Genomic DNA, 23,257 nt, shown 5'->3' with positions numbered 1-23,257 from the left:
CAGGAAGCCTCACTTGCTCACCCTCTGCTCATGGTACTATCTTTTGTTAGTCATGTTTGTCTTAGCTGTCTTTTCAATTCGTGTCAATTTTTAGTCAAACTTATAGTTTTCACTCAGTTTATGTATTTCTTTTCTAGTTAGTGCTTTCTGTGTCCATTTTAAGAGAGCTTTCCTTACACTTAATGGTCACCAAGTTATTCACTCTATAGTTTGCTCATTCACCTCAAGTTGACTTCAATATATGGCCTAAGAAAAATACAAATGGCATTCGCTAAAAAAATGGTATATATGTGTGTGTGCAACCTTTCCCTCAACAGAGTAAAAGTTCTGTTCCCAAACCAAACCAGTAATCAATGTGAAAATTTTCTTTTGATAAATAACCTCTATAATTTCTTGAGAGGGTAGACATGATCTGCTAAGCAGATTCAAAACTTTGTTTTACAGGTTTTTTGGGGAGGGGGGAGGCCAAGTGTGGTGACTCACCCCCGTAATCCCAGCTACTTGGGAGGCTGAGGCAGGACTGCATGAGGCCAAGTTCAAGATTAGCCTGGGTAACAGTGAGACCCCTTAGCAAAAAAACCAAAAAACCTTTTTGGGGGGCTTAAAATGTAATCTTGCATTTTCCCCATCTGTGTTCTTCCCCTACAGGCATTATCTGTATGGAAAACTGTGCATCACTAATAACCGTGGGAGTTTTGGCTAAGAAAATGAGTATTCCCGGACTCCAACCTAAAAAAAAAAAATTCCAATTCTTTAAACTGCGTGCTGAGAGTAGGCATTTAAAACAAGTTCCACAGCCAGACGCGGTGGCTAATCCCAGCACTTTGGGAGGCTGAGGTGGTCGGACCATGAGGTCAGGAGTTCAAAACCAGCCTGGCCAACATAGTGAAACCCCATCTCTACTAAAAATACAAAAATTAGCTGGGCGTGGTGGCGTGCACCTGTAGTGTCAGCTACTCAGGAGGCTGAGGCAGGAGATTCGCTTGACTCTGGGAGGCAGAAGTTGTAGTGAGCAGAGACTGCACTCCAGCCTGGGCGACAGCAACTCTCTCTCAAAAAAAAAGAATCAAGGAGATTGTGGCTGCTACAAGTCACATACAATTAATGTAGTTTCACATTTTAAAAAGAATGCAAGTCTATTTTCCAAGTGCCCAGTCTCAGCCACCACTTTAATACTGCACATTTCATATTATTTCCTATCATGTAAACAACAAAATACAATTTTGCCAAATTTATTTCTTGATCTTTCCCTAGGAATATGTAAGACCATCACTAAGCATACAGGACCAGATAGTTTTCAAAGTTTCACTCTCCGTTTGAAGTCTGACTACAAATAATCTAAGATAGCAGCTTCCAAATTGGCCTTGACTCACTTTAAAATATCCATTGAGCCATGACAAGACTGGTGACTATTTTGCAGGAAAAACAAACACATTGAGCCCCTAAAATTAAGCCACTGGACATAAATTCTTACTCCCCTCTCCCCCTATTCTGAATTTTAGAGCATGAAGTAACAGCTATTAATTGGAAAAACATTATTCAAATTCCAAGGCTAAAAAATCTCAGGTTGGAAATTTTCCTTCACTACTAGGAATACTATGTAGAAAATATTAGTTAATGCTAGTGAAGTGTTCTCATTATTCCAGAATCAACCTTTTAGATGACTGATGTACATTAAATTGGCAAATGTGCAGTTTCAGGTTTTATTTACTTGAATGAGATCACATCTCTTCAGTCTAATTTCCCTCAGCTATAAAATAAGTATGTATGAGAGACTATTTTACCTCCTTGGCTTGGGGGTCAGGAGAACTCAGTAAGTGAAGTAAAAGAGCTGTGAGCGAAGAGGGGAAGAGGATTGTTGCCCTAGATGTAGAAGGTTATCTTTTCTCCTGGAAATAAAGACCCCAAGGTCTCCATTGCACTTTTATTTGAATGTAATATTTGGGACAATTATCCAAAAGGGCCAATATTTCCCAATTTAATCTGAGGTCATAATAAAACAAGCAACAAAACAGTGTTTGGAATTTCAGTTTCTCACCCTTATCATCAAGACTCACTGCCTCCCATCATCAATATTTATTGAGCATTTACAGTGTACTAGGCACAATAGAACATACAGAAAACATTGTCCCTGCTCTTGAGGAGCTTACATTCTAAAAGAAAAAATACACCTCTTTTAAAATGGCATTTTTGTTTGGTGTTTTCTGCAAAGTACTGAGGAAATATTTTGTAAAGTGAGCTTTGGGTATAACTTAGCCCCATCATTTAGAGAATAGAGGAAGAGAAAAAGGAAGGATTTTAAAGGCAGACAATGACATTCAGGATAGGTAGGGTTTTAAAGGGAGATAAACACAATCTCGTCAACTAAGGAGAGATTTGCTGCAGTAAGTAGGATGAGGGAATAGTTTGTGGGATGCAAGCAAAGGAAGCAGGGTATCTCAGACATTGAGTGGAGCCAGAAAGATCATGCGGCCTTTTTCCAAGTACACGGCCACCAAGTAGGAATGGTTGGTGTCAAGACAGAAGGCTAAAAAAGGAAGGTAATCTTGTGACAAATAGAAAGAATAAAGGATCCAAGTCGAAGGCAGGCTATAAGAGTATCAAGAAATTCTTAAAAACCAAAAAGTGATTTGGAAGCACAAAACTTATAGCGAATGCTACCCGATGTCATGATGGGCCAAGAACATTGTGGCTTCCTAAGTTAGAAAATGCCATATACCAAAATCTTAAATGGAACATATTACTTTTTTTTCCAGTCAATCTCCCCCCTCCCAGAAAAAAATAGGAACTCATTTTTTTCAGGGTGAGGAGGAAGAGAGGGGATCACGGGACACAGTTGGAAACAGTAGTTATAGTAGTAGCATTTTTGTAGTTATGATAAACTTTGTGTTTAAACTTGGTAAAAGCCCATTAGCTGCCAAGAGGGAATAAGGAATAAATTTCAAAAAATGTACAATTTCCTTTAGAGAAGTTTCAGAACCAGAAGACTAATTTACATGAAAATCTGTAGAGAAAGTAGTTGAAAAGTCCATTCATAAAACTTTTATTCCACTTACATGAATTTAATACACATGTTCTTAACAATTATGCTTGGATTGTTCATGAAAATTTCATAAGACATTAAACAAAGCTAGCCATCATCTCAAGTTATTTCCCTGTTAACTATTTTTACAGCACATGCATGTTAGGCAAGTATCAAAAAAAAAAAAATCACAAAAGCAAAAAACCTAAAAAAAAAGTTAAATACATGGGTTTTTGTTTTACTGCTGTGCTTGATATACACAAAGTCATGAATACCAAGCAATTCATTTTTACTGCATCTTTACTTTTACATTTGTTCTTAGGTTGCCTAAAACATTTAAATACAAATAAAATGAGTGTAGCAAAAATAATGAAAGCTAACAGCAGGTAACTTTACAAATAATGGAATGTGAACCGTTTCCGCCCTTATCCAGAGTAAAATGGGTCACAACTTTGTCTAAAGGAACACTTCTGCAGCTGTAGTCAAAGGTGTGAATATTGAGATTGAGTATTCCACAGATAGACATGGTTTAACACGTGGTTTCCATGGGATATTTGTTTCTACCACAGCCTTGTTAAGTGCTCCAAACCTTAAAGTACCCACAATTACTACACCTGCGACTGGAACCAATGATCCCTTTTATCCCCCACCAGGACAAACCAATATGTAGGCAGTTTTCTTTGCTTAGACATGGAAGCAGTTTTAACACTGGCCCTCGTGAAGCCACAATGTACCAAAAGTACTATGCCAAACATTTATAACTTGTATAAAAATTCCACATCCCCATATTGGCCACCTCAAGATGAGAATAGACTAATTCCCTAAATGTTAACTGGCTCTACTCCCCTAATATTAAACATAAAAACCACATGGGAAATATAGAAATTCAAATAGAAGTAACATAAACCTGTCATAAATCGTAAACAAAAAACTATTTGTGGGACAGCATGGATGACAAATGGTCTACTGTGTAAATTTTAGAATGAGGCAGACAAAAGTTGGAAGGCTGGTTAATTTTCCCCTCCTTCTCCTGCTTCAGCTTCATCTCCTTGGGTATCCGATGTCCACAACTGGAAAAGAAGGAAAGATTTTTCAGCATGTTTCAGTGGGGTGGGGTGGGGTGGGGGACAGGTTTCATACATGTGCCAAGATACTACAACGTTTTAGTTGGAAAGCATTCTTTAAAAGACAGCAGCATCACTTACTTAGCTTCAAGATACAAAAACATCTCAATACACAAATTTACTTTCTCTGTAACCACTGTATAAGCAGGATAAGTACACCACAGAGTTGCCTTCAAGTAATGATCAGATACAGGAAACTTTTGGTTATCCTTAGGTGAGAAGAAAGTAGAAGAAATCATAAAATATATTTTAAAAACTAAGCATCAATAGGTATCAGAACCTAAAGAGCCCCAATACAAGAGATGGACGTCCAAGGTGAGTGCAGCTATACCAGAAGCATCTAATTTGGCCTATGCTGAAGGAACTAGGGTTAACTACTCTTCCCTGGTAGATCTTAGACTGACTCTCACTTCAAACAGAATCCTATACTCCATGAAATTCAAGGACAAGCCACAGATCTGATCTAAACTATCAATCTAGCTTTTCTCAGCTTAGAAAAACACCTTTGTATATTTATTAGGTTGGTACAAAAATAGTTGCGGCTCTTGCCATTACTTTAAATAGAAAAACCTGCAATTACTTTTGCACTAACTTAATATATAGACAAAAACCAGAACCAAATCTTTTAAGAGGTAAAAATGAAAGTTGTCCCATAGGTGGTAGGGTTATAGACTCTATTTATTCCAACTGCTCCAATGTTAAAACTTTTTAAGTCTTGGCCAGATGCGGTGACTCACACCTATAATCCCAGCACTTTGGGAGGCTGAGGCAGGAGGATCACCTGAGAGGTCGGGAGTTCGAGACCAGCCTGACCAGCATGGAGAAACCCCGTGTCTACTAAAACACACAAAATTAGCTGGGCATGTTAATGCATGCCTGTAATCTCAGCTACTCCGGAGGCTGAAGCAGGAGAATCGCTTGAGCCCGGGAGGTGGAGGTCATGGTGAGCCAAGATCGCGCCATTGCACTCCAGCCTGGGCAACAAGAGCAAACTTCTGTCTCAAAAAAATAAAGTCTTAACCACTCTGTAGTGATTTTTCAGAGGCAATTATAAAAGAATTCAAGACAACCTTATATTTATTATGACTCACACTAAAAACTAATTAATCTACCTAATTATTATTTTTCTATTCCCCAAATTATCCATTAGCTTCATTGATCTGCTAAGCAAATGTATCTCTGGCCTGGAGACTAGTTCCATAGTCATACAGCTAACCAAATGACCTCTTGGAAACTGTGTGTTCCTGTTAAACAAGGGATTTTGTAAATGCAAGATGAAACTGTTTCTAATGTCTCCGTCCTGTTCTAACTTTCAACGATTCTTGAATTTTCCGTATAAACATGCAAAAATTTGATACAAAATATTTCTCTATTTCTAGAGTAATGTGTTGGTCAACCAAATTCAGACTGAAATATTAAGTTTTGGGACAATTTCTTGACAGATAAATGATCCAATCAACCTGTAACGGTGACAGCCGACACTAACAAGGCTTGGAGAAGACACAGAAGTAATGACAGAGTTAGAGTGGAAACCCTGGTTTTATTGTAAGATATGCTATACTGATAGCAAAATTCAGTTGGAAGCACATAGTAGATCACGGCCTCTCACAAAGTGATGCAAACAAAACACAGTAACAAGGTCTCAGGCCATCACTTTAAAAATGGCATCACTTCAAACTAAAAAAGAAATCCTTACTACTAGACTTAGTTAACAATTAAAGTGCTTCTTACGTTTGATATAAAGATGCTTTCATTATTTATTAGAGCTTATTATTTTGACTCAAGTATCAGAAAAGTTTATAGATAGTCCCAAATTGTGCTAATAAATAATTTTGGGTTTAAACAAGCATATGATATTATTCAAAAACCTCTTTTAGCTTTTCAGCACTAGAATATAAAACTGGTTTATGGGAAATGGCAGCGGACTAAGGTTGGAAGAGAAATGTATAAACTGAGGCTACGGCCCCAAGAGAAATGGCCCTAAAAGTCTAACAAAAAACAGGAACACTAGATTATGACCTGCAATTCCTACCTCTTTACCTAACACACAGCAAATGCTTGATAATTTTTTCATCTAGGCCTCAAAATTTCAAATCTAATATTTATCTGAAGGAGAAGAATGAGAAGACCTACGGAACTAACGAGACATAAATCAATTGCATTGTGGACTGAATTTGAATTCCAATTCAAATTAAAAAAAGAGAGAGAGTTAGAATTCAGGTATTCTTTACATATTTAAACATTATTAGGGAATTCTTGTTGATGTTTTTGGGTGTGACAGTGATACTGTGTTTCTTTTTATATACATCTGCAGTATCCCAAGGACAATCATGACCCTTCATATTAAGTCATTTTAAATCAGAAAGTAGGCAAAACAGACTTCCACTTGGATTCTGTAGATAACCCAAAATTTTACGACTCAAGTTTATCTTTACAGGCATGGAGGCAACTTGATGGGCAAGAAAATAATTTTTAAAGGAATTAAAACATGCTTTGATACTAAAATTCAAATTTTAAGAAGACAGGTAAACTCATCAATGTGTGTATTTTTCAGTTCTTGGTCTGATATTTCAGATTCTGTAGGTTTCCTTCATACGGTTTTAACGGTAGCTAAGATATATTTATGTGAGCCTATGAATTATGTTGAGAAAAAAATTTTAAAAAGATGTATTTAATTTTAAAAATATATATATTCCCCAGAGTAAAACATAACCTCTTCAACCACATTCATCACTAACGATGCTGTTATGTACTTACTGTTAAGTTGTCTCTCAGTAATTGCATTATTAGCGTGCTGTCTTTGTATGACTCTTCACTTAATGTATCAAGTTCAGCAATGGCTTCATCAAAAGCCTATGATTTAAAAATAGTACATTATATTTCAGTGCTCAAATAATAAAGACTGCTAAATTTCTACATAATAGGTAAAATACATACTGTCTTTGCCAGAGAGCAGGCTTTCTCTGGGGAGTTCAGAATCTCATAATAGAACACAGAGAAGTTAAGGGCCAGACCCAGTCTGATAGGATGTGTTGGTTGCATTTCCTTTTTGCTGATTTCAAAAGCTTCTTGGTATGCTTGTTGTGACTGATCCACAATCCCTGGATAAGACACACCAAAACGTATTGAGACGAAGTATGTATTATATCTTCACCCTTCAAACCAAATCTTTAATATCTCATGTATCCTCTGAAATAGTAACCTGTAACAGCTTAATATTTGTTAATTTAACAAGGCCCTTAATTTTTCTTTTAAAGGGAGGTTTCTCCTGGTACAGATTAGCCATTGGTCAATGTCAAGATACAACTTTATAATCTCATTGTTGTATTTTTAAAAATTAACTAGTTTACACTGCTCCTCAGTTACAGTGTGACCTCTATTTCTTCTTTCTTGAGATAGGGTCTCTGTCACTCAGGCTGGAGTGCAGTGGCACAATCAGGGCTCACTGCAGCCTTGACCTCCCAGACCCAAACAATCTTCCCACCTCGGCCTCCAGATTAGCTGGGACCAAAGGCTTGCACCACTACGCCCAGCTAATTTTCAAAACTTTTTTTGTAGAGAGAGATGTTGCTCAGGTTGGTCACTATTTCTTAAAATCTTGAGAAAACATCCCTGTACACAAAATTGGCTTTTCAGAAAGCTAATATTTTAGAATACCAGTATTAGGCAGTAGACATATATTCTCAGAATACAAAAGAAGAGCACTGCTACTCTATTCAACACTCTAAGCAATTAAAAACAACAAGAAATTATTTCCCCTTCAGAGACTCTTCCTCACTTTTATACAAGTTCAATCAGCAGGTTTAAAAACAGCATACCTTTCTTGTCATCACCAGCAGCAACCTCAGCCAAATAACGGTAGTAATCTCCTTTCATTTTCAAATAGAAGACTTTGCTCTCTGCTTGTGAAGCATTGGGGATCAAGAACTTTTCCAAGAGAGACTTAGGAAGAAAAGAAACAGATACCGTAAGAATAAAATATTTATAAAACTGAAAGAACTTGCATTTCTTAAAGGACATACTACAGCCCAAGTTATAAAACTGTCAATTATACAACTGTGAATGCAGTGGGCACATGAATTTGTGGTTTAAAGCAGAATGCTTCAAGCAGCAATACTTTTAAGTTTGAAGTTAATGTTGAGTTTATTATTTGAGGACAATACAATTGAGTATCAGTCCCTGACAATGCTATCTATCTACATACTGACTTCCATGAACTTCCATGACTATTCATATTTAGGAACATTTCCTAATGAGCTGGAAAACTTTCCATCTGAAGTTTCGTGTGGTCATGACATGAAAACAGAAAGAGAACCGAAGTGATAAACTTTTTGGGACTCTGGAAAAATGACTAAAGCAGAAACCAATAATGTAACAAACACTGAAGGAGTCTATGCCAGACAAAGAAAAACAAACTTCATTTACAAGAACACAATTCAAGCAAACCTCAACAGATTAATAAAAAAGAACTGTTCAAAAGTTTTATTTTTCTTAACTAAATTAAGACAGTGGTAGAAGTGAGACTTCCAGATCTTAAAGAACAGACCTTTAATCTCATTGAAGTCATTTTCAACTAGTAAGATATACGATTACAGATCATCCCAGACAACAGATAAAACATCCCATAAAATTCTGTCTAAAATTATTACTACAATCTGACTCATTTGATCAGGATTTTAAAAATTACACTGTTTAAATTATTTTAAAGCAAAAACAAATTAGATCACTGTGTTGGGGATGGGAAGAATTCTCAATAAATGTGTAATTTTTTTTCAGTCAAGGGAGAGAAAAATAATCCCAACAGAATTAGGTAAATGTTAAACCAAAAAACTGCCAACGACCCATTGTCACTATTCCACTTTCTTTAAAGTCCAAGTACAATCTGGGACTCAAGGTGAAGTCAATTTTCAGCTGGGCTAAATTCCAAATAAATCCATTCTTACAAGAAAAAAGCTATCAGTTTATATAGCACCTGCTTATATGCAAAATGAAATTTGAAAAATACTTTTAAATAGTAACTTTACCCATTATGTTCCAATGGTGGGTAAGTGAAGAGTTTTAACCCAACTTCTTCCCCCTAATCTTTTTTTTTTTTTTTTTACAACTCAAGCTACAGACAATCCAGATGAAGTGGCAGTAGGGCCAAATTGCACTGTGCTGTAAGAGGTTAAAGGTGAGAAACGTCAACCTGAAGTTATGTTTCCTGTCACTATTAAGTGGTATTCAATAATACTGGCCTAAGGCCGGGCGCAGTGGCTCATGCCTATAATCCCAGCACTTTGGGAGGCTTAGGCAGCAGGATCACTTGAGGTGAGGAGTTTGAGACCAGTCTCGTCAACATGGTAAAACCCTGTCGCTACTAAAAATACAAGAATTAGCCAGGCATGGTGGCGCATGCCTGTAATCTCAGCTACTTGGGAGGCTGGGGCAGGAGAATCACTTGAGCCCAAAAGGCAGAGGTTGCAGTAAGCCAAGGCTGCACCACTGCACTCCAGCCTGGATGACACAGCAAAACTCTTGTCTCAAAATAAATAAATAAATAAAACTACTGGCCTGAAATCAGAAGAGCATTTTGGTTAAGATAGCAAACTCTGTATTATACACCACATCCATACTTTCACATTCACAGTTTTCTTAGCTGCAAAAGTGTTTTGTTGTCCCTTGAACACAATGCTTTTTACCCTCTATGGTTGCTCTGTGGAGATCTGCCTCAAACAGTGGAAGATAGTTGCATTTAAAATAGTTAACTGGGTTTTTCCACTTAATGGTCTTAAGAAACAAATAACCAGGGTTTTTTTTTTTAAGTTTCACATTGTTATACAAAATGTATTATTCATTCAATTATGGGAGATGATACAAGCACAGTGGCTTTGGGATGAGTCTGGGTTTGAATTACAGCATTATACACTGTGTAAGCTACTTAATCTCAATGATTCAGTTATCTTACCTGTAAGGCAGAGACCTCTAAGATTGTTGAGAAAAAAATACAGGTAAGCACTTAGAAGTAAGCACAATATGATGGTACTTCATAATCTAGCTGTAGAGACAAGACTGTCATTCCTTCCATGACAGTACACTTTAAAACAAGTATTGCAGGGCATGGTGGCTCCTATAATCCGAATACTTTGAGAGGCAGAGGCAGGAAGATCACTTCTTGAGACCAGGAGTTTGAGATCAGCCCAGTAAACATGAGATCCCACCTCTCAAAAAAAATTTAAAAGTTAGCAGTGTGGTGGCATGCACCTACAGTCTCAGCTACTTGGGAGGCTGAGATGGGAGGATCATTTAAGTCCAGGAGTTTGAGGCTGCTGTGAGTCATAGCTAAATTGTACCACTGTACTCTAGGATGGGTGCCAGTGAGACTGTCTCAAAAAAAGAAGAGTAACACTGCCTGATAATCACATCCTTCATTTTGAAAAACTTTAAACCACTCTACATATGTAGAAATGAAGGCCATAAACACATGCAGTTACTTAAGAATGAACCAATCACAAGATGTAAAATTTTAAAGCTATACTAAAAACTTAAGAAAGGTGTTGATAAATGCTACTAAAATTAGTAATCTATCTTTTGTAGGTAGTAACTTTGGAATCCCTACATGTTTCATTTTACAATGGGGTAATATGCTGAACTAAGTAATTCCCTGGGAATTCAAATGGCAGTTAAGCACTTCTTTCCCCAAAGATAAACAGTGAATTAACCATAAAACAACAACTTTAAAGCTATTTATTAGAACTCACAAGTAATAGGAAGGCTGGGTAAACAGCAGTCAGGCTGCTTATTGGCCTAATGATAGAGCAAAAGGACCAAATAAGTGGCAAGTGTTTCTGGTGGGATGCTGACTATAAGAGGTGAGAAAGGAATAAATGGCATGCTTCTATTAAATCATCCGATGACATAAGCTAATTAAGATTTAAAAACCCAAAACCAGAAAGACTGGATTAAAGATTAAATTTAAAGGGGCTAACACTATAGTTCTCAAAAAAGCTGTGAAAGAACAGAAATGTGGTAGACTTTCTTCAAAGATAGCCTCCACCAAGTCCCTGCCATCCTTGTTAATGTAATGTGTGTCATTCCTCCTCCTGTTAAGAGGTGGATTTAGTTCCTTTCTCCTGGAGTCCAGGCTGGTTTTACTGACTTGCTTTGACCAGCAGAATGCAGAAGAGATGGCTATTCCAGTTCTGGGCCTAACCCTTTAAAAGCTCTAGAGGCTTCTCCTTTTGTTCTCTTGAGCCAGTGTGCAAGAAGTCAAAACTACCCTGCTGAAGAGAAAGGCCAAGCCAGCCCCAACCCATTAGACATATAAGTGAAGCCATCTTGTGTATTTCAGCCCCAGATGAACTTCCAACTAAATACTGAGAGAGTGACCCCAGCCAACACCATGTGAAAAACACTCCATATTCAGGGTCCAACCAGGCCACAGAGCCACAAGAATAAATCATTGCTTTAAGTCATTAAATGTTGAATGGTTTGTTGTATGGCAATTGATACCTGAAACAAGGATGCTATAATTTTAATAATCATAATAACATTATTTCAAAAGTAAACACAGGTGACATTTTTGACTGACTGTCTTCTACAGATAATGTAATTTGATCTTTTCCTAACCCTATCTATGAGGTACAAATTACAATTATCCCCATTTTATAGAAGACAATGGGGGCCCAACAGTGTAATGAAATCACTGCCAAGTTTGTGAAGGTGCAACTCCAACTAGGCAATCTAACTTGTACTCCCGTTTCCGGTGAGATGCTGACGGTGAGAGTTAAGACAGGCATAAATGGAGTACTTGTATTAAATCAACCAATGACTGAAGCTAATTAAGATTTAGAAACCAAAAACCAAGACAGACTGGATTAAAGATTAAATTTAAAAGAACTAACAGTATAGCTCAAAAAGGCTAACTATAAAAGAACATTTTCCCAGCCTCAATGGGGTGATAGGACTACTAAAAAGGATGTGATTCCACAAGCAGGAATCAAAGTTACGGCGAGTATGTTACAAACTGTCAGCATAATGCAAAGAAGAGGACATGAATGGCTTCAAGAGAAAAGACCAATTAAATTTAGCAAGAGGAAGATTTCTGTCCAATATGGGAAAACTTATGAGTGGTCCAATCTGGAATAGGTAACCTACTCAGAGTTCCCTCTTTTCGTAAAGGCATAACAAGAAACTAAAGAGATAACTCAGTTATTTTTTAGAGGAAATCCATAAATCAGATGTCATGTTTCTTTAAAAGAAATTTTTAATTGACATAAATAGTTATACATATTGTGGGGGGGTACATGTGATTTTGATACATGAATACAATATATAATGATCAAATCAGAGTAACTGGAATATCCATCACCTTAAATATTGATCTTTTTTTTGTTTGAGACAGAGTCTCACTCTGTCACCCAGGCTGGGGTACAGTGGCGCAATGTCAGCTCACTGCAACCTCTGCCTCCCGAATAGCTGGGATTACAGGCGTGTGTCACCATGCCTGGCTAACTTTTGTATATTTAGTAGCGATGGGTTTCACCATGTTGGCCAGGCCAGTCTCGAACTCCTGACCTCAGGTGATCCACCCGCCTCAGCCTCCCAAAGTGCTGGGATTACAGGCGTAAGCCACTGCACCCAGCCTCAAACACTGATCTTTTGTGTTGGGAGCATTAAAATTTTTCTAGCTACTTTGGTAAAATTAAGAAATAAATGTTAGCTATAATTTCCCTACTGTGCTATCGAATACTAGAATTTATTTCTACTATCTAACTGGATGTTTGTACACATGTTCTTTTTCAATTCTAAGGGAAGATACAGAGTTCACAGAATTAAGTTAAAGGTAACATAAAAGAGGCAATTAAGTATGCTGACTTCTAAAACTGACCAAAAAATAATAAATGCAAGTTTTCCAGATTTGGAAGTTAGAAGATACACCAGGCATGGGGGCTCATGCCTGTAATCCCAACACTATGGGAGGCTGGAGGAGGGCGGATCACAAGGTCAGGAGTTCAAGACCAGCCTGACCAACATGGAGAAACTCCATCTCTACTAGAAATACAAAAATTAGCCAAGTATGGTGGCGGGCACCTATAATACCAGCTACTGGAAGGTCGAGACAGAGAAGTGCTTGAACCCAGGAGGTGGAGGTTGCAGTGAGCCAAAATCGCACCACTGCACTCCAACCTAGGTGACAAAATGAGACTCTGTCTCCAAAAAAAAGGGAAAAAAAACCAAATGTAGCAAGAATAGAAAAAATGAACAAAAGAACAAAAGAAAAAGGAAGCAGCACATACCAGAAAGCAGTAGTAACAGCAAAGTAGGGGAAAACATGGAGGTAAGCAAGGTAGAGAATGGGAGGGAGGAAAGGGCTGATAGCTACTTTCAAAATATGAAGTAACTTCAGATAATATCCTGCTCAACACAGAAATCAACCTCCTAAATTTCATACACCTACAATAGTACAATGAAAGCAATGCTGAAATATTTTGAGTCTGAAGTAAAAAGGGGAAGTAGTGGGCACAGCATAATACAAGGTAGTATACTAAGTGTCACAATATCAACTGTAAAACAAGGACTAAGCTGACAGAAGGAATTCAACTTGTAAAATTTTTCAATTAGTGTAGTACATTAAGTTTTTAAACCAAATCCAGAGGATTTTCAGGTCAAACAAAACTCAGTAACATTGTACACTCAAGCAGGAAACCAAGGCTAAATGTTAATCTGCTGAATCTTTCTGAAATATAATCTCATTTCAAAATCCACAGTATTTCCTCTGTTTACTTCAAAATGTGTATGGTTTTACTTTTCTCCCTCCCATTAACTTTTAAAAATTTTTTATTTAGAGATGGGGTCTCGTTCTGTCACACTACCTGGAATGCAGCGGCCCAATCATAGCTTGCCTGGCTCCCATTAACTTTTTTCTTTTCTTTCTTAAGACAGTTTCACTCTTTATTGCTCGGGCTGGTGTGCAACGGTGCAATTTTGGCTCATTGCAACCTCCGCCTCCCAGGTTCAAGCGATTCTCCTGTCTCAGCTTTTTAAGTAGCTGGGATTACAGGTGCCCACCACTACACCCAGCTCATTTTTGATGTTTTTACCAAAGAGTAAAAATGAAGTTTCACCATGTTGGCGAGGCTGGTCTTCAACTCCTGACCTCAGGTGATCCACCTGTCTCAGCCTCCCAAACCATTAACTTTTAAATATGTTTTTTCATAACAGCCACTGTCTTTTAAAGATATCATGGCCAACATTTTTTAAAATACCCAATTAATTTGCTGAATTAGAGTTAATGCATTTATACAGCAGTCATCCTAATATTAAGTGGGATAAGAAGTTATTTACTCAACAGAGAGATGCCACAAGAAGCCGGTATCTCATATTCCTTGGTAAATGGCTCCTAATTCAGAGTTAAATATGTGATACAGGCTCTGAAGACAGGACACTAATACCTAACCTCATCAACAGGTGAATTACATGAAATTTGAGATTTTAGAGATAAAAGAGATTTTTCTCTCTACTGCATTGTGATATAATTAATTAACCTCTTAGATTGTGAAAACACTTCCAAGAGATGGGGTTCAAACAGCATTCTTCCCAAGCCAGTCAGCTTACCCAGGCAGAATGTATTAACAAATTTCTAACAGATGCCTTAATCAAAAGAAAGTCTACATTCACACTGATGTTTTGTCTTTAAAATTAAGAAGTCTATAAAAATAAAGAAACCACATAAATCGATAGGTCATCTAGTTCTGATCCCTTCTTGGGATAGACTCAACCTGTTCCAACGAATACAAATTTTTGAAAACACTCACTCCTGAGTGTGGTCAAGTATTTTTAATGAAAAGTTAATGAACTGAGAATCCATCTCTGTTCTAGAGATATGCCTTTCTCATTGGTCTTTCAGTATGATTACCCTGAACCACTAAAACTGCTGCCTGAGCTGGTGGCAAGACTTTAATTGGGCATTCAACACTTCTTAGAATAAGAGCTTGGTGTAATGCAAGTCGTATAAACTCTAAAACCAGGCAGACTTGGAATTCCACCTTAGCCAATTAATTTTAAGAATTTACACAATAGCTAATTTTTATTTTCTCATCTACATGAAAATCCATATCAAAAGGCTGTTATGAAGTCTAAATGAGCATATAAACAGGAAGGCACCAATCACAGCTCCCAGCCCAGAGGAGGCCCTCTACTCACTGGTTGCTCAGTTATATGTAAAAAGTAAGGAGAGTTTGGCATTCAAAAATCTGCTTTAGTGCTCCTGTACTCTTAAGTACATCATTTTGGCTTACCTTAAATCTAAAATTTGCATACCTAGGAAAAATGGTGAAATAAGATGCAAAAAAGCTTGCATTTAAAAACATAGGATTAAGATACATCAAAGAACAAAAGATAAAAAAACATTTTCTTTAGTACTTATTTTCTCCTTTTAAACAAGAGACTTGTTATGAGCACAAACTATGGAGACAGACTGCTTAATGTCTAAATTCAAACTTTGTCACCCTGACAAAGCTCTGAAATCTTCCTGGGCCTCAGGATTCTCATCTGTAAAAGCTGGACATTAGTAGTAGACATAATACACAAGATTGTTGTAAGGATTAAATGAATTAATATATAGTAAGCATTTAGCAGAGTCTGGGACATAGTAAGCAACCAAGCAGTGCTGCCATCCTTTTGGAAGGTAAAAGCCTAACGTGAAAGACATTAGACTTTTTTTTTTTTTTTTTTTTGAGACGGAGTTTCGCTCTGGTTACCCAGGCTGGAGTGCAATGGCGCAATCTCGGCTCACCGCAACCTCTGCCTCCTGGGTTCAGGCAATTCTCCTGCCTCAGCCTCCTGGGATTACAGGCACACGCCACCATGCCCAGCTAATTTTTTGTATTTTTAGTAGAGACGGGGTTTCACCATGTTGACCAGGTTGGTCTCGATCTCTTGACCTCGTGATCCATCCGCCTCAGCCTCCCAAAGTGCTGGGATTACAGGCTTGAGCCACCGCGCCCGGCGACATTAGACTTTAAGTACTGTTTGCACTGCAGTAATTGATCTTAACCCAGCCAGAAACCATCTTAGTTCTGAACTCCCTCTTATATGATCTAAGTTCCTTATATTTAAATAATATTACCTTAAATTATGTCTCTTAAAAAAGGTATATTTTCTAGGAAAAAAACAAAACAAAACAAAAACAAAACCCTAAATGGTAGCAACAATTTATGGCCTCAAAGTTTGTCTCAAGATCCCTTTACAGTCATAAAAAAGTGGAAAACTAGTATCATGGTGGTGAATAGTTATTTTCCAAAGTTCTCAATTTTGCTCCAAAGCTTCAATTTTATCTTTGTCAAAAATATCATTTTCCCTTAAAACGACAGGCTCGATTTATTTAAGATGTATGTCAAACACCTAAGTCTGAGTAGTCACAGCTTATCAGCCTGCAGTTCTTTGAAGACAAAAGTGTTCATGAAAAAAAGAAAAGCAACTAGCTTATTTCACAATGCAAATAACTGCAAGTGCTTTTCTTAGAGATAACCATTGTACTTCCCATTTTGCCTCATAGAAGGATGTCTATTTAAGGGCTATTAATAAAATAATGTTTCAGATCCAACGACATTAAGAAAAACCAGTCTTTTTTCTTTTTAAAAGAAACAGTGAGTGCATAATGGTGAAGAAATACAATAACCACTAGTACAGTATAGTACCACTGCCTTGATTAGTGGTAGTTGTTTGAGCTATTCTTGCTTTTGCACCAGTGCTAAATGTCAACACAGTAGTAAGAATCAATAATAATAGTATTTGTCATGAAAATACTTGTGACCTGGCTGGGCGCGGTGGCTCAAGCCTGCAATTCCAGAACTTTGGGAGGCCGAGGTGGGTGGAACATGAGGTCAGGAGCTTAAGACCAGCCTGGCCAAGATGGTGAAACCCCATCTCTACTAAAAATACAAAAATTAGCTGCTGGGTGTGGTGGTATGCACCTGTAATTTCTGCTACTAGGGAGGGTTGAGGCAGGAGAATCTCTCGAACCTAGGAGGCACGGAGGCTGCGGTGAGCCAAGATCACACCACTGCACTCCAGCCTGGGCAACAAGCAAGACTCCATCTCAAAAGAAAATAGTTGTGACCTAACATACATCTCCCGAATGGATTCCCAATGGTTGGCTTATCACTTTAAGAACTGTTAATTTAAAGTAACCTCTGCTATGTTGTACACCTTACATACATTTGTTTTTTGCCAACCATGCCTCAATAAAGCTGGAAAAATAAAAAGAATCTGTGCTAAATACCTTTTCATTTCTAGCTCTAATGCTATGTTCTCCCTAAAGCGAATTCTTTAAAGTCATTTTGCTTCATCTACATTGTCTGTACAGCTAGTGTGTAGCATAGAGCTTTTTAATTTAAGGAGCGAAAAAAGGTAAATATCCTAAGTTCTGTTAATAAGGGACTAATGGCCAGGTGTGGTAGCTTATACCTTTAATCACAATCACTTTGGAAAGCTGAGCTGGGAGGACTGCTGGAGGCCAGGAGTTAGTGACCAGCCTAAGCAATATAGCAAGACCTCATGTCTGTACTAAAAATAATTTAAAAATTTTGCCTAGTGCGGTAGTAGGGTAGATTTTACACTTATAATCCTAGCTACTCCAAAGGCTCAGGTGGGAGGATTATTTGAGCCCAGAACATCAAGGCTGCAGTGAGTGCACCACTGTACTCCAACCTGGGTGACAGAGGGAGACCCTATCTTAAAAAAAGAAAAAGAAAAAAAACAGTCTAAGTTGTTACATACCCAAATAATAGAATACTATACAGACATTAAGAATGAGGAGTTACTGGCAGGTTGCAGTGGCTCATGTCTGTGATCCCAACATTTTGGGAGGCCAAGGTAGGTGGATTACTTGAGGTCAGGAGTTCAAGACCAGCCTGACCAACATGGTGAAACCCCATCTCTACTAAAAATACAAAAATTAGCTGGGTGTGGTAACAGACACCTATAATCCCCACTACTTGGGAGGCAGGAGAATCGCTTGAACCCAGGAGGTGGAGGTTGCAGTGGCCTGAAATCGCACCATGTGCAACTCCAGCCTGGGTGACAGAGCAAGACTCCACCTTAAAAAGAAAGAAAATAAAAAAGAGTGAGGTGGTATCTGCCAACATGAAGCGTAAGATATACATCAAAGTATGTATGTAAGTTCAATTTACAAAATTGAGTATATGATCCTTATTCTTTAAGGATATAATTGTTTGCTTTGCGCATAAATTCCCAGGATACACAAAAAACTTAACAGAGATTACCTCTGAGAAGGCAGGATGAGGTCCCAGCAGCTTTATTTTTTCCCTCTACATTCTATGCTCTGTTAACACCTACATTCTTATTCAGAGCAAGTACAATTAAAAATAAAGATTACTAGCCTGGCCAACGTGGTGACACCCCATCTCTACTAGGAAAAAAAAAAATTACAAAAATCAGTCAAGCATGGCAGTACACAGCTAAGTTCAGCTATTCAAGAAGCTGAGGCAGAAAAACTGCTTGAATGAACCGAGGAGGCAGAGGGTGCAGTGAACCAAGATTGCACCACTACACTCCAGCGAGTGAGACTCCATCTCAAAATCAATAAATAATTACAGCTTTGCACCTTTAACTTTTCACACACATATATATTCTTAACCTACTTATATAGGCTCTATTTAAGGCATGTTCTACACATTTTAAGCACTCAAAAATATTAAATTCCCCACTGAATAATGTGTGTAACTTTAATAGCTTCATTTAAATAAAACAAATTTTAAAATGATCTTGGAGGATATTTTACTAGCTCAACATCCTAAAAACTATTTTTCAGGGCCAGGTGCAGTGGCTCACGCCTGTAATCCCAGCACTTTGAAAGGCCAAGGTGGGGTGATCGAGACCATCCTAGCCAACATGGTGAAACCCCGTCCCTACTAAAAATACAAAAATAAAATTAGCTGGGTGTGGTGGTGCACACCTGTGGTCCCAGCTACTCGGGAGGCTGAGGCAGAATTGCTTGAACCCAGGAGGCAGAGATTGCAGTGAGTCCAGATCGCACCACTGCACTACAGCCTGGGTGACAGTGTGAGACTCCATCTCAGAAAACAAACAAACAAGCAAAACTATTTTTCAGAAAATCTTCATCATCAAAAGTGTTATCACCTTACCAAAAAACCTAACAGAAATTATTGAGGTTGACACTATGTTCAATAATGAATATTCTGCTCTAAGAGACAAAACAATGTTCTACTTTCTAAAAACTTAAGAAATTGCTCATTTAGTATAACAAGTGAGTGCTTGAGGCGGGTGGATCACAAAGTCGGGAGATCGAGACCATCCTGGTCAACATGGTGAAACCCCGTCTCTACTAAAAATACAAAAAATTAGCTGGGCACGGTGGTGCGTGCCTGTAATCCCAGCTACTCGGGAGGCTGAGGCAGGAGAATTGCCTGAACCCAGGAGGCGGAGCTTGCGGTGAGCCAAGATCGCGCCATCGCACTCCAGCCTGGGTAACAAGAGCGAAACTCCGTCTCAAAAAAAAAAAAAAAAAAACAAGTGAGTGCTGAACTAAACATATATATTTAGAAACAGCAGCAAAGGGACAGGCTAAGTACCTCCAAATATGGATAAGCTCCTCTATGTAATGAACACAGAGGAACCTAAGAAATACCCTGGGGAGAGAGCTGGAAGAGTGTGAGGTTGTAAGGCAGAGTAAACTTTGTTTAGAAGTCAAGAATTCTAGATTATGGTACTAATTCTGCTAACTAAGAGACACGACAGACATTTCAAATACAAAATTATGACCAGCTTCCTCTTCACTCCGATCTTCTTGTGTTTCACTATAGCATTAATTTAAAAATCTCCCTTCCAATGCCAGGAAATCTCTTCTAATGTAATCAATTTCCCACCCCCACCACTAACTATCCCTTTATATTTCTTTAAATTCAAGATCGGTTTTTTTCTTAAAAGGGAATCAGAGGATTTATAGACAAAAGGTCCTTAGACCAAACCCCAAAATGATGAGCAAGAACTCAATCATGAAGTATTTGCACATTTATCTCAGCCTTGAAGAATGGCTACCCTGCCACTATACACTCAAACCACTGTGCTGTGTGCTGCGATTTGGGCTTGCCAACTAGAATAAGAAGGCAACTAACAAAAATAAATTTGAAAGGAAAATTACAAATTACAGAGCTGGGATCATTTTCCTCCTTTGAAAAAGCAACCTATTCAGTATGAATGGACATAGCTTATTTAAAAAGCACTTCGGCAAAATAATTTCATTTGTAACCTCTGACAAAGTAATCATAATTAGAGGCATATATCTTTAAAAAAAAAAAATCGATGGGTACTTTGCACCATGGGGTGTGTTTTGTTTAAATTCAACATAATGCACCATCTAAATATACTTGGTTAAGTAGCTGGACAATACCATGTGCCTCCTAATATAATACACTAAGGAGGACACCATATCACTTCCAGAAATTCTCACCAAAAACTCACAATCTAAATGTCATCATGAAGAATCACCAGACAGGCCAGGCGCAGTGGCTCTTGCCTTGGGAGGCCGAGGCAGGCAGACCACTTGAGGTCAGGAGTTTGAGATCAGCCTGGCCAACATGGTGAAACCCTGTCTCTACTAAAAATACAAAAATTAGCCAGGCATGATGGCAGGCTCCTGTAACCCAGCTACTCAGGAGACTGAGGAAGGAGAATCGCTTGAACCTGGGAGTCAGAAGTTGCAAAGTGAGCCAGGATCATGCCACTACACTCCAGCCTGGGGGACAGAGTGAGACTCCATCTTAAAAAAAAAAAAAATACCAGACAAATCAAAGCTAAGAGACATTCTACAAAATAACCAGCCAGTGCTCTTGAAAAAGTGCCAAAATCGAGACCCGCACGCCACGCACCCAGAGTTTTCAGCACCGCTCCCAGCCACAGCCTCCCGCACGCCTCCAACATGGCAAAAATCTCCAGCCCTACAGAGACTGAGGGTGCATCAGTCCCTGATTGCTGCTTTCCAGAAGTATGCTGGAAAGGATGGTTACAACTACACTCTCTCCAAGACGGAGATCCTAAGCTTCATTAATACACAACTGGCTGCCTTCACAAAGAACCAGAAGGACCCCGTTGTCCTTGACTGCATGATGAAGAAACTGGACGCTAACAGTGATAGGCAGCTGGATTTCTCAGAATTTCTTAATGCGATTGGCGACCTAGCTATGGCTTGCAACGACTCTTTCCTCAAGGCTGTCCCTTCCCAGAAGCGGACCTGAGGACCCCTTCAGGCCTGGCCTTCAAATCCACCCCATTTCCTTCCAGCCTTTCTGTCAACATCTCCACAGCCCACTCATTGTCCCGAGCCCAGCACACCAACCACCTCATGCAGGCCCCATCTGCGGATAGTAATAAAAGAATGTTACTTTTTTAACACATGAAAAAAAAGAAAAAGTGCTAAAATCATTAAAGGCAAAGACTAAAAAAACCTGATCCACGTTAAAGTAGAGTAAAGAGACGTGTAAGCAAAACGAAAAGTATGATTCTGGATGGATTCTGGGGCAGAAATAGGATATTACAGTAAAACAATTTATTAAATTTAATTAAGGTTTATAGGTTATATAATAGCTTATCACTTTTTTTATCAATTTATTGATTTTAATAATTATACTGTGGTGGTTATAACATTAATATTTGAACAAAATATATTAAAAACTCTTCATACTATTCTCCAACTTTCTAAATCTGAAATTATTTCAAAATGAAAAGTTAATAAATTTTAAAGAAGTCCTTTTTAATTGGCTTTATTTCTGAAAGATACCCTTTCTCATACCCTTTTTACACTCTTTTTTCTTTTTTCAAATTTCCTTACATGGCTGGTATTACTTTTTTATTTAGGAGAGAAATGGTACAAAAACAATGATACATTTGTAAACAAATATGAGTGGTAGAGAGAAAGTTTTCATCTTGTCTTGAGAGTATTTCACCAACTGGTCATAATATTAAATTTAATTTGCACAAAGATAATTAGACATTAAGTGTCATTAGCAAACAGCAAATACCCCCATAATATTAAAGCAAAAGAATCAACCTCTAATGAGACATTTATGAATTGAAATTTGTGAACACAGTTGGGCTAACTTTGACATAATCTCACCAAATAACGTGAGCGGGAGAAAGATCAAGCCTCTATAACCCATTGCTCTGTTTTAGATTGTACTGCCATGGTTCTCATCCTCTACAACAAACAGAGATTGGGACACAGATATGCCTGCTTTCATACAAAGCATACACAACACCAGAAGTTAAATGGTTGAGGTAGCAAGTAATTAAGGCACAAGAGCCCTCAAAAGTGATTCTCATTCAGTACAGGACTCTAAAACATAGTCTAAAATAAAAACCACTGTTTTTAATGATTCATTATTTATTTTGTTATTCTGACGACTCCTCATGCCCCACCCCCACAAACCAAGTATCTTGATAGAGTAAATGTCATGTTTCAATCTACAATAAGGTGATACTACATTAAGGAACTACAGATAACTAATGCTTACTGTCTGACCTCATGTAAACAGCTGAACCTCTGAGGTGTAGTCTCTTGATCTGTTAAAATAAAAAGGCTAAACTAGATGTCCCTTCAACCCTGAAATTCAATGACTACGAAATTTTTGTATATTTAAACACATTCTATAAATTATATAAAACTCCCAGCTTGTGTTATTCAATTTAAAAGCTCACAAAAATATCCCACAAATGTCATTTTAATAACACCATCAATAGGAAATTTAATTCCAAATCTCCAGCATAATGTAGTTCAAATTTCTAATCTTGTACAATTCTCTTGTGCGGAGATAACTTTCCTATAATTGTTACTCTGTACAAACACTGGGCCTTTTATAATTCCTAGGTCTCTTAAAATTTTAAAAAGAAAGCATGCAAGAAGCCATTAATCTGTCACACATTAGGGACCCATAGATTTGGAAATTAGTCTTTTACTCCCCCTTGTGGCCAGAGTGGCTTCCATTCTTCTCTGATGTGCAACTTCCTCACTTGCTTTCCATCAACCAATTAGAAAAGTGCTACACCAAAAATGCTAATAATCAGGTGGTGTCAAGAACTAATTTATTAAGTA

General features: G+C 37.9%; 1 protein-coding gene and 1 pseudogene across 2 annotated transcripts in view; one reads left to right on the top strand and one right to left on the bottom strand.

Annotated features, from left to right (window-relative positions):
* Positions 1 to 1,910: 1,910 nt before the first annotated feature.
* The window catches only part of YWHAZ (tyrosine 3-monooxygenase/tryptophan 5-monooxygenase activation protein zeta), a 33,794-nt gene continuing 12,447 nt past the window's right edge, over positions 1,911 to 23,257 (bottom strand). For both annotated transcript variants that reach the window (XM_078353449.1, XM_078353450.1), the window contains exons 3-6: positions 7,965 to 8,088; positions 7,084 to 7,247; positions 6,904 to 6,999; positions 1,911 to 4,092 (exon numbers count right to left, since the gene is read on the bottom strand). In XM_078353449.1, coding sequence (XP_078209575.1) covers positions 4,033 to 4,092; positions 6,904 to 6,999; positions 7,084 to 7,247; positions 7,965 to 8,088 — 444 coding nt within the window. In that variant the 3' untranslated portion in view covers positions 1,911 to 4,032. The remainder of the gene's footprint in view (positions 4,093 to 6,903; positions 7,000 to 7,083; positions 7,248 to 7,964; positions 8,089 to 23,257) is intronic.
* LOC118148604 (protein S100-A11 pseudogene) lies at positions 21,089 to 21,404 on the top strand (annotated as a pseudogene).

The sequence above is a fragment of the Callithrix jacchus genome, chromosome 16 (assembly GCF_049354715.1).
Source record: "Callithrix jacchus isolate 240 chromosome 16, calJac240_pri, whole genome shotgun sequence".
Classification (NCBI taxonomy): domain Eukaryota; kingdom Metazoa; phylum Chordata; class Mammalia; order Primates; family Cebidae; genus Callithrix; species Callithrix jacchus.
The sequence above is the reverse complement of the archived record's forward strand: the minus strand, read 5'-3'. Positions and strand labels throughout refer to the sequence as shown.